The sequence below is a fragment of the Bombina bombina genome, chromosome 5 (genome assembly GCF_027579735.1).
Source record: "Bombina bombina isolate aBomBom1 chromosome 5, aBomBom1.pri, whole genome shotgun sequence".
Classification (NCBI taxonomy): domain Eukaryota; kingdom Metazoa; phylum Chordata; class Amphibia; order Anura; family Bombinatoridae; genus Bombina; species Bombina bombina.
Window position 1 is genome coordinate 867,606,674 of NC_069503.1, and position 19,031 is coordinate 867,625,704.

A 19,031-nucleotide genomic window follows, 5' to 3' on the forward strand; every position below is an offset into this window, starting at 1 on the left:
GAATTACACTCATATGTATACAAATGAAATATAAAAAACAAGTTTATTATTAAAATAAATGTATAAAAAGTGTTTAATATGAATATAATATATGACAAGGTGTTTGACTGAGAATGGATCAAAGATGTGTATATACAGTATATATATATATATATATATATATATATATATATATATATATATGTGTTTATATAAACATGTACAACTATATAGACATATATATAAACCTTTGAGGCCTTCTTAGTCAAACGCCTTCACATATAAAATATCCCTTTTAAACAAAGTGAATATTTTTTGTGTTCTTTTTTAGGGATTTGAAACCCCAAAATTTTATTTTATGATTCATCCAGAGAATACAATTTTAAACAACTCACCAATTTAGTTCTATTATCTAATTTGCTTCATTTTCTTGGTATCCTTTGTTGAAGGAGCATCAATGCATTACTGGGATCTAGCTGAATGCAATGGTGAGCCAAAAACATGAAGCATATATGTGCAGCCACCAATCAGCAGCTCCTGAGCCTGCCTAGCTATCATTTTCAACAAAGGATACCAAGAGAATAAACTAATTTAGATAATAGAAGTAAATTGAAAAGTTATTTAAAATCACATGTACTATCTGGATCATGAAAGAACATTTTTGTGTTTCATGTCCCTAAGATATAGATACTTTAAATACCAATGTTCTCCAATTAGAATTGCTGTGATTGTGTAGGTCAAATGACACACCCTTTGAAATCCCCTTGAATATTGTTTACAGTGAATAACAGGACTGTATTAAAAGGTTACCTCTGAAACACTATTTTTCAATTACAATTTTTCAGCGTTGAGCGGTCCCAGCGCTGCTTTTTAACGCCTACTGGTATTACGAGTCTGGCAGGTACAGGTGTACCGCTCACTTTTTTTGCGCGACTCGAACATACCGCAAATCCACTTACATCAATTGCGTATCCCATACTTTCAATGGGATTTTCCTAACGCCGGTATTACGAGTCTTGGAAAAAGTGAGCAGTACACCCTCTCCTGTCAAGACTCCTACCGCATTTAAAAGTCAGAGTTTTATGGGCTAACACCGTAACATAAAACTATTAACTAAAGTGCTAAAAAGTACACTAACACCCGTAAACTATATATTAACCCCTAAACCGAGGCACCCCCCCACATCGCAAACACTTAAATAAAAATTGTAACCCCTAATCTGCCAACTGGACATCGCCGCTAAACCGCCGCAATCCTGCCTCACAAACACTAGTTAATTATTATTAACCCCTAATCTGCCGTCCCTAACATAGCCGACACCTACCTACATTTATTAAAACCCTAATCTGTCGCCCCCTATATCGTCGCCACTATACTAAATGTATTAACCCCTAAATCTAAGTCTAACCCTAACCCTAACACCCCCCTAATTTAAATATAATTTAAATAAATCTAAATAAAATTACTACAATTAAATAAATGATTCCTATTTAAAAATAAATACTTACCTATAAAATAAACCCTAAGATAGCTACAATAGAACTAATAGTTACATTGTATCTAGCTTAGGTTTTATTTTTATTTTACAGGCAACTTTGTATTTATTTTAACTAGGTACAATAGTTATTAAATAGTTATTAACTATTTAATAACTTCCTAGTTAAAATAAGTACAAATTTACCTGTAAAATAAAACCTAACCTAAGTTACAATTACACCTAACACTACACTATAATTAAATTAATTACCCAAATTAACTACAATTAATTACAATTAAATTAAATAAACTAAAGTACGAAAAAAAAACACTAAATTACAGAAAATAATAAAATAATTTCAATTTTTTAAACTAATTACAGCTAATCTAATCCCCCTAATAAAATAAAAAGCCCCTGAAAATAATAAAAATCCCTACCCTATACTAAATTACAAATAGACCATAAAAGGGCTTTTTGTGGGGCATTGCCCCAAAGTAATCAGCTCTTTTACCTGAAAAAAAAATACAATACCCCCCACATTAAAACCCACCACCCACACACCCAACCCTACTCTAAAACCCACCCAATCCCCCCTTAATAAAACCTAACACTAACCCCTTGAAGATCAACCTACCTTGAGACGTCTTCACCCAACCGGGCACAAGTGGTCCTCCAGACAGGCAGAAGTCTTCATCCTATCCGGGCAGAAGAGGACCTCCAGACGGGCAGAAGTCTTCATCTAGGCGGCATCTTCTATCTTCATCCATCCGGAGCGGAGCGGGTCCATCTTCAAGCCAACCAACGCGGAGCATCATCTTCTTCCGACGACTCCCGGCGAATGAAGGTTCCTTTAAATGACGTCATCCAAGATGGCATCCCTTGAATTCCGATTGGATGATAGGATTCTATCAGCCAATCGGAACTAAGGTAGGAAAAATCCTATTGGCTGATCCAATCAGCCAATAGGATTGAGCTTCTATTCTATTGGCTGTTCCAATCAGCCAATAGAATGCGAGCTCAATTCTATTGGCTGATTGCATCAGCCAATAGGATTTTTCCTACCTTAATTCCGATTGGCTGATAGAATCCTATCAGCCAATCGGAATTCAAGGGACGCCATCTTGGATGACGTCATTTAAAGGAACCTTCATTCGTCGGAAGAAGAGGATGCTCCTCGTCGGTTGGCTTGAAGATGGACCCGCTCCGCTCCGGATGGATGAAGATAGAAGATGCCGCCTGGATGAAGACTTCTGCCCGTCTGGAGGTCCTCTTCTGCCCGGATAGGATGAAGACTTCTGCCCGTCTGGAGGACCACTTGTGCCCGGTTAGGTGAAGACGTCTCAAGGTAGGGTGATCTTCAAGGGGTTAGTGTTAGGTTTTATTAAGGGGGGATTGGGTGGGTTTTAGAGTAGGGTTGGGTGTGTGGGTGGTGGGTTTTAATGTTGGGGGGTATTGTATTTTTTTACAGGTAAAAGAGCTGATTACTTTGGGGCAATGCCCATCAAAAAGCCCTTTTAAGGGCTATTTGTAATTTAGTATAGGGTAGGGATTTTTATTATTTTGGGGGGCTTTTTTATTTTATTAGAGGGATTAGATTAGGTGTAATTAGTTTAAAAAATTTTAATTATTTTTTTATTTTCTGTAATTTAGTGTTTTTTTGTACTTTAGTTTATTTAATTGTATTTAATTGTATTTAGTTTAGGGATTTAATTTAATTATAGTGTAGTGTTAGGTGTAATTGTAACTTAGGTTAGGTTTTATTTTACAGGTACTTTTGTATTTATTTTAGCTAGGTAGTTATTAAATAGTTAATAACTATTTAATAACTATTGTACCTAGTTAAAATAAATACAAAGTTGCCTGTAAAATAAAAATAAACCCTAAGATTGATACAAATGTAACTATTAGTTATATTGTAGCTAGCGTAGGGTTTATTTTATAGGTAAGTATTTAGTTTTAAATAGGATTAATTTATTTAATTGTAGTAATTTTATTTAGATTATTTTAAATTATATTTAAATTAGGGGGGTGTTAGATTTAGGGTTAGACTTAGGTTTAGGGGTTAATAACTTTATTATAGTGGCGGCGACGTTGGGGGCGGCAGATTAGGAGTTAATAAATGTAGGTAGGTTGCGGTGATGTTGGGGGCGGCAGAGAAGGGGTTAATAAATATAATGTAGGGTTCGGCGATGTTGGGGGCAGCAGATTAGGGGTTCATAGATATAATGTAGGTGGTGGCGGTGTCCGGAGAGGCAGATTAGGGGTTAATAATATAATGCAGGTGTCGGTGATATCGGGGCGGCAGATTAGGGGTTAATAAGTGTAAGATTAGGGGTGTTTAGACTCAGGGTTCATGTTAGGGTGTTAGGTGTAGACATAACTTTTATTTCCCCCTAGGAATCAATGGGGCTGCATTAGGAGCTGAACACTGCTTTTTTGCAGGTGTTAGGTTTTTTTTCAGCCGGCTCAGCCCCATTGTTTCCTAGGGGGAAATCGTACACAAGCACGTTTAGCCAGCTTACCGCTACCATAAGCAGCGCTGGTATTGAGGTGAGATGTGGAGCTAAATTTTGCTCTCCACTCACTTTTCTGCGGCTAACGCCGGGTTTATAAAAACCTGTAATACCAGCGATGTCTTAAGTGAGTGGTGAGAATAAAATGCTAAAAAATATAAATGTTTCTTCGCTACAGGTGAAAATGTTCACCTGTAGCATAAAATACTTACCTTGAGCATGCAGGAGAGCCGCGCTAATCCCGATCCTTCTTCACAGAGCCCCGGGCGCGCTAATATCAGGCTTAATGCGGCAGCTCCCACGGCCTGCACTAAAAGACCTTCTCCTATTAACACAGCCGGGGCTCTGTGAAGAAGTGGAAGGGATTAGCTAGTCTTTCAAGGGCGCTAAAGGTACGTTTTTTTTAACTATTTAAAGGAAACGAATACTGACAAATCTGTCATTTTTTCATTAGTTTTCTTTCATTTTCGCACAGCATTTGTTTAGAACTTTATTTTGTGGTAATGAGACCAATATCAGTGTTTTGTTAACAAATGTTCATTTGTAATAGAACAAATGCAAATGTCTAGTAGGTACATCAAAAGTCTATATTTTGAGTTAAAGGAACCAATTTCTTTAATAATACTAATAATACTTAAAGGGCCAGTAAACCTAAAAAATAATGTTATATAATTCTGCACATTTAAAGCTAAATACTTACCTGTAAAATACATCCTAATATAGCTACAATATAAATTATAATTATATTATAGCTATTTTAGGATTAATATTTATTTTACAGGTAACTTTGTAATTATTTTAACCAGGTACAATAGCTATTAAATAGTTAAGAACTATTTAATAGTTACCTAGTTAAAATAATAACAAAATTACCTGTAAAATAAGTCCTAACCTAAGATATAATTAAAGCTAACACTACCCTATCAATAAAATAATTAAATAAACTACCTACAATTACCTACAATTAACCTAACACTACACTATCAATAAATTAATTAAATACAATTCCTACAAATAAATACAATTAAATAAACTAGCTAAAGTACAAAAAATAAAAAAGATCTAAGTTACAGAAAATAAAAAAATATTTACAAACATAATAAAAATATTACAACAATTTTAAACTAATTACACCTACTCTAAGCCCCCTAATAAAATAACAAAGCCCCCCAAAATAAAAAATTGATCGGAACAGCCAATAGAATGCGAGCTCAATCTGATTGGCTGATTGGATCAGCCAATCGGATTGAACTTGATTCTGATTGGCTGATTCCATCAGCCAATCAGAAAATTCCTACCTTAATTCCGATTGGCTGATAGAATCCTATCAGCCAATCGGAATTCGAGGGACGCCATCTTGGATGACGTCCCTTAAAGGAACAGTCATTCGTCGTTCAGTCGTCGGTCCGGATGGATGTTCCGCGCTGGATGTCTTCAGGATCCTGCCGCTTCGCTCCGGATGGAAGAAGATCGAAGATGCCGCCTGGATGATGACTTCAATCGGATGGAAGATCCTCTTCTGCCCCGCTTGGATGAAGACTTTGACCGGATCATGGACCTCTTCAGCCCCCGCTTGGGCTTGGATCAGGACATCGGAGGAGCTCTTCAGGACGGATCGGTGAACCTGGTATGGTGAAGACAAGGTAGGAAGATCTTCAGGGGCTTAGTGTTAGGTTTATTTAAGGGGGGTTTGGGTTAGATTAGGGGTATGTGGGTGGTGGGTTGTAATGTTGGGGGGGGGGGTATTGTATTTATTCTTTTACAGGCAAAAGAGCTGAAATTCTTGGGGCATGCCCCGCAAAGGGCCCTGTTCAGGGCTGGTAAGGTAAAAGAGCTTGTAACTTTTTTAATTTAGAATAGGGTAGGGAATTTTTTATTTTGGGGGGCTTTGTTATTTTATTAGGGGGCTTAGAGTAGGTGTAATTAGTTTAAAATTGTTGTAATATTTTTATTATGTTTGTAAATATTTTTTTTTTTTCTGTAACTTAGATCTTTTTTATTTTTTGTACTTTAGCTAGTTTATTTAATTGTATTTATTTGTAGGAATTGTATTTAATTAATTTATTGATAGTGTAGTGTTAGGTTAATTGTAGGTAATTGTAGGTAGTTTATTTAATTATTTTATTGATAGGGTAGTGTTAGCTTTAATTATATCTTAGGTTAGGACTTATTTTACAGGTAATTTTGTTATTATTTTAACTAGGTAACTATTAAATAGTTCTTAACTATTTAATAGCTATTGTACCTGGTTAAAATAATTACAAAGTTACCTGTAAAATAAATATTAATCCTAAAATAGCTATAATATAATTATAATTTATATTGTAGCTATATTAGGATGTATTTTACAGGTAAGTATTTAGCTTTAAATAGGAATCATTTATTTAATAAGAGTTAATTTATTTCGTTAGATAAAAATTATATTTAACTTAGGGGGGTGTTAGTGTTAGGGTTAGACTTAGCTTTAGGGGTTAATACATTTATTAGAATAGCGGTGAGCTCCGGTCGGCAGATTAGGGGTTAATAATTGAAGTTAGGTGTCGGCGATGTTAGGGAGGGCAGATTAGGGGTTAATACTATTTATGATAGGGTTAGTGAGGCGGGTTAGGGGTTCATAACTTTATTATAGTAGCGCTCAGGTCCGCTCGGCAGATTAGGGGTTAATAAGTGTAGGCAGGTGTCGGCGACGTTGAGGGGGGCAGATTAGGGGTTAATAAATATAATATAGGGGTCGGCGGTGTTAGGGGTAGCAGATTAGGGGTACATAGGGATAACGTAGGTGGCGGCGATTTGCGGTCGGAAGATTAGGGGTTAATTATTTTAAGTAGCTTGCGGCGACGTTGTCGGATCAGCCAATCGGATTGAACTTGAATCTGATTGGCTGATTCCATCAGCCAATCAGAATTTTCCTACCTTAATTCCGATTGGCTGATAGAATCCTATCAGCCAATCGGAATTCGAGGGACACCATCTTGGATGACGTCCCTTAAAGGAACCTTCATTCGTCACCTAGTCGTCGGAAGAAAAGGATGGATCCGCGCTGGAGGTCTTCAAGATGGAGCCGGTCGTCATCGGATGGAAGAACATAGAAGATGCGGCTTGGATGAAGATGTTTGCCGGTCCGGATGTCCTCTTCTGCCTGCTTGGATCAAGACTTCAGCCGGAGGATGGATGTCTTCAGCCCCCCGCTTGGGCTTGGATCAAGACATCGGAGCCAGGACGGATCGGTGTGATACCCGGTGTGGTGAAGATAAGGTAGGGAGATCTTCAGGGGCTTAGTGTTAGGTTTATTTAAGGGGGGTTTGGGTTAGATTAGGGGTATGTGGGTGGTGGGTTATAATGTTGGGGGGGGTATTGTATGTTTTTTTTCTCCAGGCAAAAGAGCTGAATTCTTTGGGGCATGCCCCGCAAATGGCCCTTTTAAGGGCTGGTAAGGTAAAAGAGCTTTTCTATTTTAATTTTAGAATAGGGTAGGGCATTTTTTTATTTTGGGGGGCTTTGTTATTTTATTAGGGGGCTTAGAGTAGGTGTAATTAGTTTAAAATTGTTGTAATATTTTTCTAATGTTTGTAAATATTTTTTTATTTTTTGTAACTTAGTTCTTTTTTATTTTTTGTACTTTAGTTAGTTATTTCATTGTATTTATTTGTAGGTATTGTATTTAATTAATTTATTGATAGTGTAGTGTTAGGTTTAATTGTAGATAATTGTAGGTATTTTATTTAAGTAATTTATTGATAGTGTAGTGTTAGGTTTAATTGTAACTTACGTTAGGATTTATTTTCCAGGTAATTTTGTAATTATTTTAACTAGGTAGCTATTAAATAGTTATTAACTATTTAATAGCTATTGCATCTGGTTAAAATAATTACAAAGTTGCCTGTAAAATAAATATTAATCCTAAAATAGCTACAATATAATTATAATTTATATTGTAGCTATATTAGGGTTTATTTTACAGGTAAGTATTTAGCTTTAAATACTTAAATATAAAGGAATAATTTATTTAATAAGAGTTAATTTATTTCGTTAGATTTAAATTATATTTAACTTAGGGGGGTGTTAGGGTTAGAGTTAGCTTTAGGGGTTAATACATTTATTATAGTAGCGGTGAGGTCCGGTCGGCAGATTAGGGGTTAATTATTGTAGGTGGGTGGAGGCAACATTGGGGACGGCATATTAGGGGTTAATAAATATAATATAGGGGTCGGCGGTGTTAGGGGCAGCAGATTAGGGGTACATAGGTATAATGTAGGTTGCGGCGGTGTACGGAGCGGCAGATTAGGGGTTAAAAAAAAATATGCAGGTGTCAGCGATAGCGGGGGCGGCAGATTAGGGGTTAATAAGTGTAAGGTTAGGGGTGTTTAGACTCGGGGTACATGTTAGAGTGTTAGGTGCAGACTTAGGAAGTGTTTCCCCATAGGAAACAATGGGGCTGCGTTAGGAGCTTAACGCTGCTTTTTTTGCAGGTGTTAGGTTTTTTTTCAGCTCAAACTGCCCCATTGTTTCCTATGGGGATATCGTGCACGAGCACGTTTTTGAAGCTGGCCGCGTCCGTAAGCACCGCTGGTATCGAGAGTTGCAGCGGCGGTAAATATGCTATACGCTCCCTTTTTGGAGCCTAACGCAGCCATTCTGTGAACTCTAAATACCAGCGGTATTTAAAAGGTGCGGGGGAAAAAAAGCATGCGTAGCTAACGCACCCCTTTGGCCGCAAAACTCTAAATCTAGCCATTTATTTGCAAGTTGGATATATTTTAGACCAATATATCTAAATGACACTTTATTTCCATGCCTCTATTAGCTATATGTTTTCTCATCAATTCTCAACACACTTTAATGTGATACCATAAAATCATTGTCAATCAATTGTCACTCTGATTGTGAGGCTACTTGGATCAAATTAGTACATCTGAAACTGTGTTGTTAAATGTATTGTTGAGACTTAAAAGTATTTGCTACATTTTTAACTGCAGTATATATCAGCAATTTTCTGCTTTTAAAAAAAATTTGCATATGAAATGATTGCAGCAAAATTAAAACTGTATCATGCAGAATATAAGTGTAACAGACCAAATGGAGTATGTCAAAACTCCTGTATTTCATGTGTATAAGCTATTAGTCACATTGGAGTTAGATGGTTGATTAATAGTTGTACTGGATTTTGAACAACATTTTAAAGTTGTAATGGCACATTATTGCTTTCATACATACTCACCCAATAAAACAGTCAAGTCAAATTTAAACTTTCATGATTGAGATAGGGCACGCAATTTTAAAAATCTTTCCAATTTATTTTTATCATCAAATTTGCTTTGTTCTCTTGGTATTCTTTGTTGAAAGCTAATTCTAGGTAGAATCAAAATTATTTTCTTCACATTTTGACATTTTCACAGCTAGATAGTGCTAGTGCATGCATGTTATATAGATAACATTGTGCTTACTCCCATGGAGTTATTTATGAGTTAGCACTGATTGGCGAAAATGCAAGACTTTCTAAAGAACTGCGATAAAGGGACAGTCTGCAGTGGCTTAGATACAAGGTAATCACAGAGGTAAAAAGTGTTTTAATATAAATGTGTTGGTTGTGCTAAACTGGGGAATGGGTAATAAAGGGACTATCTATCTTTTTAAACAATAAACATTCTGGAGTAGACTGTCCCTTTAATATAACAGTGTTGGTTGTGCAAATCTAGGAAATAAAGGGATTATCTATCTTTTTAAACAATAAACATTGTCTCTTTAAGCATTTTTAGTTTCTTACTGCTCACTGGATATAATATAAAAAGCTGCACTGTATTTATTTAGAGAGTAGATAGTTCCATCCTTGTTTTATTTAGTGCTACCCATTTTCTTATTTCTGAGGGTTCACTTTATATAGAGACTGTAGATGTTACTTACCATTTGAATGTCTTTCATCCATACAGCTATATTTCTAAATGAATTGAGGTTTGTGATGTCATAAACCAGGACAAACCCTTGAGCTCCGCGAAAATAGCTTACACTCAGTGTGTGAAATCTCTCTTGTCCTGCAGTGTCCCTAAAAACAAGCAGAAAACATGGAGAATTCTTAAATACAGAATTCAGTTATCACTATTCAACAAGGTGAACATTAAAGGGATATAAAAACCCCAACATTTTTTCTTTCACGATTCAAATACAGCATGCCATTTTAAGGAACTTTTGAATTTAATACTATTAACCATTTTTCTTCGTTCTCTTGGTATCTTTATTTGAAAAAACAGAAACGTAAGCTTATGAGCTGGCCCATTTTTGGTTCAGCACCCAGAGTAGCACTTGCTGATTGGTGGCTACATTTAGCCACCAATCAGCATGCGCTACCCAGGTGCTGAACCAAAATTGGGCCAGCTCCTAAGCTTACATTCCTGCTGGTAAAATAAAGATACCAAGAGAACATAGAAAAATTGATAATAGGAGTAATTAGAAAGTTGCTTAAAATGGCATTCTCTATCTGAACCATGAAAGAAAAAAAATTGGTTTCATATCCCTTTAAGATCAAAACAGGGTGCTGTACAAGACATAACATGAAAATATAAATAATATAAAACTTGACTAAACTCAAATCCCCCCTGTTTGTGCTAGAGGGGAACGTTATAGCCCCCTGGCCCTTCGGTTAAACAGCACTTTTAAAATATCTTAACAACACAGAAATACCCTGTACATCACAAGTCTTTAAAGTGATGGCAAATCTGTGTGTTTAAAAAATGCTAGTATTTACCATCAATAAAAATAATGTGGACTTTCGGTGATAATTTAGTAAAAAAAAGGTTGCCAAACTCACCTTTTCTGTGCCGCGGCCCCTGGCTAAAGTCAGCTCCTCTGGCTGCCCACGGCACAGCGCTTTTTCTCAATGAGGTGACGTATCCACCTCTAAACCAATGCCGTGTTAGTCATCTGACAGTGTTCTGTATGCTAGCACAGCTAATGGTTTAGAGGTGGAAACATCACCTCATTGGTAAAGAGAGCGGTGCCGTGCGCAGGATCCGCTGACATCTGTGAGGAGATCACTTTATTTTTAGCAATGGAAAATCCTAGCATTTTTTTTTTTGCTCGGATTTACCATCACTTGAAGGGTTTTAATCTCTGTAATAGTGCTGGTCTTGCTTAAAGCAGTGAGAGCCTCACTATTTAATCCCTTATAGTGAAAACAACAGCCGAGATAAGGGTACATTGGCTGATGAAGGGTTTTTCTGCTTTTACTTATCACCTTAAAAATGTGTTAAGAGAAATTAGGAAAAAACGTAGGGCATTTAAATTATTAAAAGAAAATAGTACAGACTCAGCATACAATATTTATAAGGAATGTAACAAAGCATGCAAAAAAGCAATCAAATTAGCCAAAATTGAAAATGAAAAATTAATTGCCAAGTCTAACCCTAAAAGGTTCTTTAAGTACATAAATAGCAAAAAATCTAAGAAGGATAATATAGGTACATTAAAATGCGTGGAGGGTAGCATGATAATTAATGACAGGGAGAAGGCTGAGGTACTAAACCAGTTTTTTTTCTTCAGTATACACAAGAGAGGAACCATTGAATGATACTTTGGAACAGAATAGAACATGCCAGTCCATACCACTAACTGGGTTTTGTTTAGAGGATATCAGGAAAAAAATGGAAAATATTAAGGTAAATAAAACTCCAGGCCCAGATGGAATACACCCAAGGGTGTTAAGGGAATTTAGCACTGTTATAGACAAACCTTTACTCTTAATTTTTCAAGACTCATTATCCTCAGGCATGGTACCCCAGGATTGCCGTAAAGCTGATGTGGTGCCACTCTTCAAAAAGGGAAGCAGGGATGATCCGGGAAGCTATAGACCAGTTAGTCTGACATCAATAGTGGGGAAGATATTTGAAGGGATTATAAGGGATTATATTGATGAGCATATTCGTGTAAACAAGATTATGAGTTCTAATCAGCATGGCTTTAGGAGAAATAGATCATTGCAAACTAATCTAATTAGATTCTACGAGGAAGTAAGTAAAAATATAGATAAAGGGGAATCAGTTGAAGCGATATACTTAGATTTTGCAAAGGCATTTGATACAGTGCCACATGAGAGATTAATGCACAAAATTAAGGGACTGGGAATAGCTGAAAATGTTAGCTCATGGATAAATAACTGGATAAAAGATAGGGAGCAACGAGTAGTAGTAAATGGATCATACTCAGATTGGACAAAGGTAATCAGTGGCGTCCCCCAAGGATCAGTACTGGGCCCTGCTCTTTTTAATATTTTTATAAATGACTTGGAGCAAGGATTAAATAGCGACATCTCTATTTTTGCAGATGATACTAAGTTAAGTAAGGTCATTAGGTCAGAGCAGGACGAACTCTCTTTACAAAGGGATTTGCTAAAATTAGAGCTATGGGCAAGTGAATGGAAAATGAGATTTAATACGGAAAAATGCAAGGTTCTACATTTTGGAAGTAAAAATAAGCAGGCTACGTATTTTTTAAATGGGACAAGACTTAGCCAAACACAGGAGGAAAGGGATTTGGGAGTAGTAATAGATAACAAGCTAAAGATGGGTGCACAATGCAGGGCAGCGGCTTCAAAGGCTAATAAGATACTAGCATGTATTAAAAGAGGCATTGATCCAAGGGAGGAAAGCATAATTCTGTCATTATATAAAGCCCTGGTAAGACCTCACCTTGAGTTTGGAGTGCAGTTCTGGGGACCGATTGCTAAAAAAGATATTGTAGAACTAGAAAAAGTTCAGAGAAGGGCCACAAAGCTAATAAGGGGATTGGAGAAATTAACCTATGAGGAGAGGCTAGCCAAACTGGGTCTGTTTTCTTTAGAAAAAAGGCGCTTGAGAGGTGACATGATTACTTTATATAAATATATTCAAGGCCCATATACAGAGATGGCAGAAGTTCTGTTTATTCCAAGAAAATTGTTTCTGACAAGAGGTCATAATTTAAGGTTGGAGGAAAGGAGATTTAATCTCCTGCAACGGAAACGTTTTTTCACTGTAAGAGCAATAAAATTGTGGAACTCATTACCAAAGGAGGTAGTGAATGCCAATACCATAGATACATTTAAAAATAGTCTGGATAAATTTCTGTATATAAACAAAATTCATGGATATGATTGCTAGTATTAAATGGGTCACATTTCAATGGGGTTATTTAAGCTTAACTGGAGCTTTTTGAAAGTATTTTAGATTTGTATAGTTTGAACTCGATGGACTTCAGTCTTTATTCAACCTTATCTACTATGTTACCTGCATTTTATAGGGGCATGTTTTTCTTTCAAAAGAGGGGTCACTTGTCCCTGTAAGTGACCACAACCACAGTTTGGGCAAGATTACAAGTTGCGCGGTATGAGTTTTCCGCGTGCAATATAGTCTTTTCGCAATCAATTTTCATTGCACAGATATTACAATACTTGAAAAATAGCGATTATGTGCAAGCATTCGCCTTTTACGCAACAATCCAAGAGCTGTAGTTAAAGGGACAGTCTAGTCCAAAATAAACTTTCATGATTTAGACAGGGCATGTAATTTTAAACAATTTTCCAATTTACTTTTATCACCAAATTTGCTTTGTTCTCTTGGTATTCTTAGTTGAAAGCTTAACCTAGGAAGTTCATATGCTAATTTCTTAGACCTTGAAGGCCACCTCTTTTCAGAATGCATTTTAACAGTTTTTCACCACTAGATGTGGTGTTAGTTCATGTTTTTCATATAGATAACACTGTGCTCATGCACGTGAAGTTATCTGGGAGCAGGCGATGATTGGCTAAAATGAAAGTCTGTCAAAAGAACTGAAACAATGGGGCAGTTTGCAGAGGCTTAGATACAAGATAATCACAGAGGTAAAAAGTATATTAATATAACTGTGTTGGTTATACAAAACTGGGGAATTGGTAATAAAGGGATTATCTATCTTTTAAAACAATAAAAATTCTGTTGTATACTGTCCCTTTAACAGTTTTCAGCAACAAAAATGTTTCACATAACACTTCAAAATACATTACAAAGTACTGTTACACTCAAATTAACACTGTCTAATAAAAATTATTTTAAAAATATCTTGCACACAAAAGTTATAAGGGCTCAAAAAAAAGCAGACAAAGGGATTTTACATTGACATACATACATTGAGAAACATGGATTTATATGTATAGAGATATGCTTAACTATGGAAAAGATTTCATTACAATCTTATGCACATTAAACAATATCTCAGATGTATTGTCAAAGATATATTTGCATATAGATCTCGAGATATATAGACATATATAAATTCATATACATATCTAACTATAAATAGATATATGTGTCCAAATATCACCACATATATAGAGAAATATTTATTTAGAAATAAATAGAACATTTTCCATTAAGAAAACATTCTCGCAATATTTTCATGTACACTTTTCGAGGAGAATACGTCATGGGCTTTGCACAACAGATTAGGGTTTTGGTGGGTTTTTTTTTCTATTTGTCTTCTCAAGTGACTTCTATGGGGGAATACGTGAACGCTCTCGTGATCTGCCTTTATGGATTACGCTGGTTAACAAGCGTTCAAAATAAGTTATTTTGTAACTTCTAATACCTGCGCAAACCCAAGTGTGAAAAAACCATAACGCGCGCTGTGTTTTTGTAATTGCGAAAAACAGATTTGCCGCGCGACTTGTAATCTTGCTCTTTGTTTTTTCTTTGCACATAGCTCATCATTAAGTTTACCGAAAACAAAAACTTTAGTACATCTTAAAAGGTTTTACTTTAGATGTAACAAAACAAAATAATTTATTATCCCTTAAAATAAGCTGACCCCCCACAAAAAAAATAACACTCTATTTTTTACATACAAACTTGTTTTGTCTGTTTACTTTTGTTTAAATATATATATTTTTTAAGCCAAAGTCATTAGAGAGCCTTTGGAATTAGTACAACAATTTACTGTTTCTACCCCAAAAACATAATAGTATTAGCATCAAAAGGTTCATGTCCCATGATATGTGAAAAATAAACTCTTTTTTAATGTGTGTGGTAGGGCATGTTTTAAATGTTGGTGGGCCAAATACATTAACAAGTAATTTACAGGTATACATTTTTCACCTCATGTTTAGCTGACCCTGTACAGATTCTTAAAGGGTTAGAAATCCAAGTCTAAAAATACTTCTTTAAAATACATAATAATAATTAGAAATATACATCAAATAAAACATACCTAGTTTGACAATGAATTTAAGCTTCTAAATATATAAAACAATAGTCTATATCTTTTATAAAACAAGTTGCAACGGCCGCCTATAAAAGTAGGCAGAGCAATATTAAAATATATGGCCATGCAACATCCAATCACTACGTAGTTGCGCCCACTTATTTAGAATATTTATCATCTGTTATGTATGACCACATCGCATGCGCACTTGTGGGTAAAATGCTAATTCGACATCTTTGTTAATCCTAAGGATGTGTAGTTTTGCCCGTCAGTCATGGGGTGGTTATAATATCTAAATCCGATTAGATGCTGACGATCCGTGTCATCCTCTAACTCTGATACCACTGCATCAACTGAGCCCACACCGTGTTCTGTGCTATCGTGCGCCCCTCCCCCCTCATTATGCTCTAACCTGAGGGTGGACGGTACACGCTAATGATTTTATACAGTCTCAATCCTGCTTTTTGTCCGAGGTCCTCCGAGGTACAAGTTCCATCCTCTCTTGGCTCATTGACATGTCAGAGCTACATAGATCATACATTGTATCGCGGGCAGGAGTAAACAGGCCAAACTCCCTTTAGCAATCATTGAGTCTTTCACCAACACTCCGTCTGAGCTCAGTGACAGATCAAGCTCCCCTCCTCCTAGAGTTTGTCCACAGATTGAATGTAGGTGCCGGGGCCCCTTAGCGCCACCTCTCCCTGCTTCAGATAGGCTAGACTCAGTTAGGGTGTGCTGTTGTGCTGGATTAAGCTTGACACCATGGAGTATTGCGTCCAATGTATCCTCCAAAGCAACATGGTGATTAACAAGTAAGCTTCGTAGCTCTTCCAAAAAGTAGAAAGGGATCTCCATTGCAGATAATTAATAGAAAACGCCAGGCAGGGGTAAGATAGATAAACTCAAAATATGTTGCGTTAGTACTCTCTTGGTGTTTTACATTCAGCACTATGTGCTGCCTAATGACAAGGCCCAAGTGCGCCTCGCCGGGGGTTAAATAAAAGGCCTCAGCCTTGAAGTGTGCTCCGGGTGCTCAAAGTCGCATCCATCTCAATTGTTTTAGGCTTATCAGATGTGGGATCATTTGTGCTTCAAAAATCAGGCTGTGTGACATCTAGATGAGCCATTTGGAGTATTTTATTAAACAAAGGTGATGAAATGACTGGAGCAGAATGGTATTGTGCGACCTATCATGGCCGCCTCCCGGAAGTTCCCCCGTATGTATCTATTCTATCTATTCTCTCTCTCTATGTATCTATCTATATATCATCTATCTATCTCTATCCAGCTACTCTAGCTATTATCTATCTATCTATCTATCTATCTATCTATCTATCTGTCTGCCTGTCTGTGTCTGTCTATCTATCTATCTATCTATCTATCTATCTATCTATCTATCTATATCTATCCATCCATCTACCCATCTATGTTTATCTATCTATTTATTGATGATTGTGTGCGTCAGGACATAGGCCCCTATTTATGAAAGGTCTTGCGGACCTGATCCGACACGCAAGACCTCGCTGAATGCGGAGAGCAATACGCTCTCCGTATTCAGCATTGCACCAGCAGCTCACAAGAGCTGCTGGTGCAATGCCGCCCCCTGCAGACTCGCGGCCAATCGGCTGCCAGCAGGGGGGGTGTCAATCAACCCGATCGTACTCGATTGCGTTGATTTCTGGCGATGTCTGTCCACCTGCTCAGAGCAGGCGGACAGGTTATGGAGCAGCGGTCTTTGTGACCGCTGCTTCATAACTGCTGTTTCTGGCGAGTCTGCAGGCTTGCCAGAAACATGGGGCATCAAGCTCCATTCGGAGCTTGATAGATAGGCCCCATATAGACATTTGCGCTGACCTGGGAAGCTGCGGGAGCACAGCAGACACCATTTTACACCTCTAATTTTTATGATCTACAATCACACCTGCAGATTCTTATTAATTTTACTGTATGTCCCTTTCCTTCTGTCTCTCACTATTCTCCATAACCTAATATATTATTTCTCTCCTCTCTTTCTGAGTACTATTATTACTTTCTGTATAGCCCATACATTTGTATAGCCCATGTAGGAGTGTTTTTGTAACAATGTATAGTTTTGCTTATTTTTTTATAACATTGTGATGATTTTCAGACTCCTAACCAAGCCCCATAGTGTCAGATGTATACACACGTTTACAGACTCCTGCTGGCTGTTAATTTTAGCTGTCTTTTCATTTGCAGGGAGAGGGGAATGAGGAGTGGCTGCTCCTTTTGTTTACCCAGCCCCTTTCACTGGGTGTCCCACCCAAACCTCATCAACAGTGCTGAACTGGGAACTTCTAAGTACAGTTTTAAAAGGTTTTATAATTCAGTATTTGTGCATATTGTTCTTTATAGTAGTGTCTATTACATGCAGTTATATGAAAATGGGTGTATACTGTCCCTTTAAGCAGGAATACATGTGCATTAAAGCATTTCCTTTTACTTACATGTTGCCCACAGCCTCCTGTATTGATTTGTTTTATTTAGTCTGTTATACACTCACCAGCCACTTGCTAGTACTGGGTTAGACCCCCTTTTGCCTTCAGAACTGCCTTAATTCTTCATGGCATAGATTCAACAAGGTGTTGGAAACATTCCTCATACTTTTGGTCTATGTTGACATGATAGCATCACGCAGTTGCTTCAGATTTGTCGGCTGCACATCGATGATACGAATCTCCCATTCCACCACATTCCAAAGGTGCTCTATTGGATTGAGATCTGGTAACTGTGGAGGCCATTGGAGTACCGTGAACTTATTGTCATGTTCAAGAAACCAGTTTGAGATGATTTGAGCTTTGTGACATGGTGCATTATCCTGCTGGAAGTAGCCATCAGAAGATGGGTACACTGTAGTCATAATGGGATGGACATGGTCAGCAACAATACTCAAGTAGGCCGTGGTGTTTAAACGATACTCAATTGGTAATAAAGGGTCAAAAGTGTGCCAAGAAAATATCGCCCACACCTTTACACCACCACCACCAGCCTGAACCGTTGATACAAGGCAGAATGGATTCCTGCTTTCATGTTGTTTACGCAAAATTCTGAACCTACCATCTGAATGTCGCAGTTGAAATTAAGACTCATAAAACCAGGCAACGCTTTTCCATTCTTCTATTGTCCAATTTTGGTGAGCCTGTGTGAATTGTAGCCTCAGTTTCCTGTTCTTAGCTTACAGGAGTGGCACCCGGAGTTGTCATCTGCTGCTGTAGCCCATCTGCTTCAAGGTTCGATGTGTTGTGCGTTCAGAGATGGTATTCTGCATACCTTGGTTGTAACGAGTGGTTATTTGAGTTACTGTTGCCTTTCTATCATCTCAAACCAGTCTGCCCATTCTCCTCTGACTTTAACAAGGCATTTTCGTCCACACAACTGCCACTCACTGGATAGTTTCTCTTTTTTGGACCATTCTCTGTAAACCCTAGAGATGGTTGTGCGTGCAAATCCCAGTAGATCAGCAGTTTTTGAAATACTCAGACCAGTCCGTCTGGCACCAACAACCATGCCATGTTCAAAGTCACTTAAATCCCCTTTCTTCCCCATTCTGATGCTCGGTTTGACCTTAAGCAAGTCTTCTTCACCACGTCTAGATGCATTGAGTTGCTGCCATGTGATTGGCTGATTAGCAATTTGTGTTACCAAACAATTGAACAGGTGTACCTAATAAAGTGGCCGGTTAGTGTATGTGTCAGGATTTCTTTTTTTTATAAACCATGAATTAGTTTTAATGTGTCCCCTGTCCCCTACTCATGTATTCAGTGTTACATAATTTGGTGGGGCTTTAGAAAAATAATAAGAATAATAATATTTTACCTGAGATTATGTTTTATAGCTAATAT

The 19,031-nt window shown here is 37.1% G+C and overlaps 1 protein-coding gene across 2 annotated transcripts in view; it reads right to left on the reverse strand.

Annotated features, from left to right (window-relative positions):
• Window positions 1-19,031, reverse strand: part of LOC128660913 (ras-related protein Rab-10) — a 207,349-nt gene that overhangs the window by 58,958 nt on the left and 129,360 nt on the right. For both annotated transcript variants that reach the window (XM_053715006.1, XM_053715005.1), the window contains exon 3: window positions 9,871-10,009. In XM_053715006.1, coding sequence (XP_053570981.1) covers window positions 9,871-10,009 — 139 coding nt within the window. The remainder of the gene's footprint in view (window positions 1-9,870; window positions 10,010-19,031) is intronic.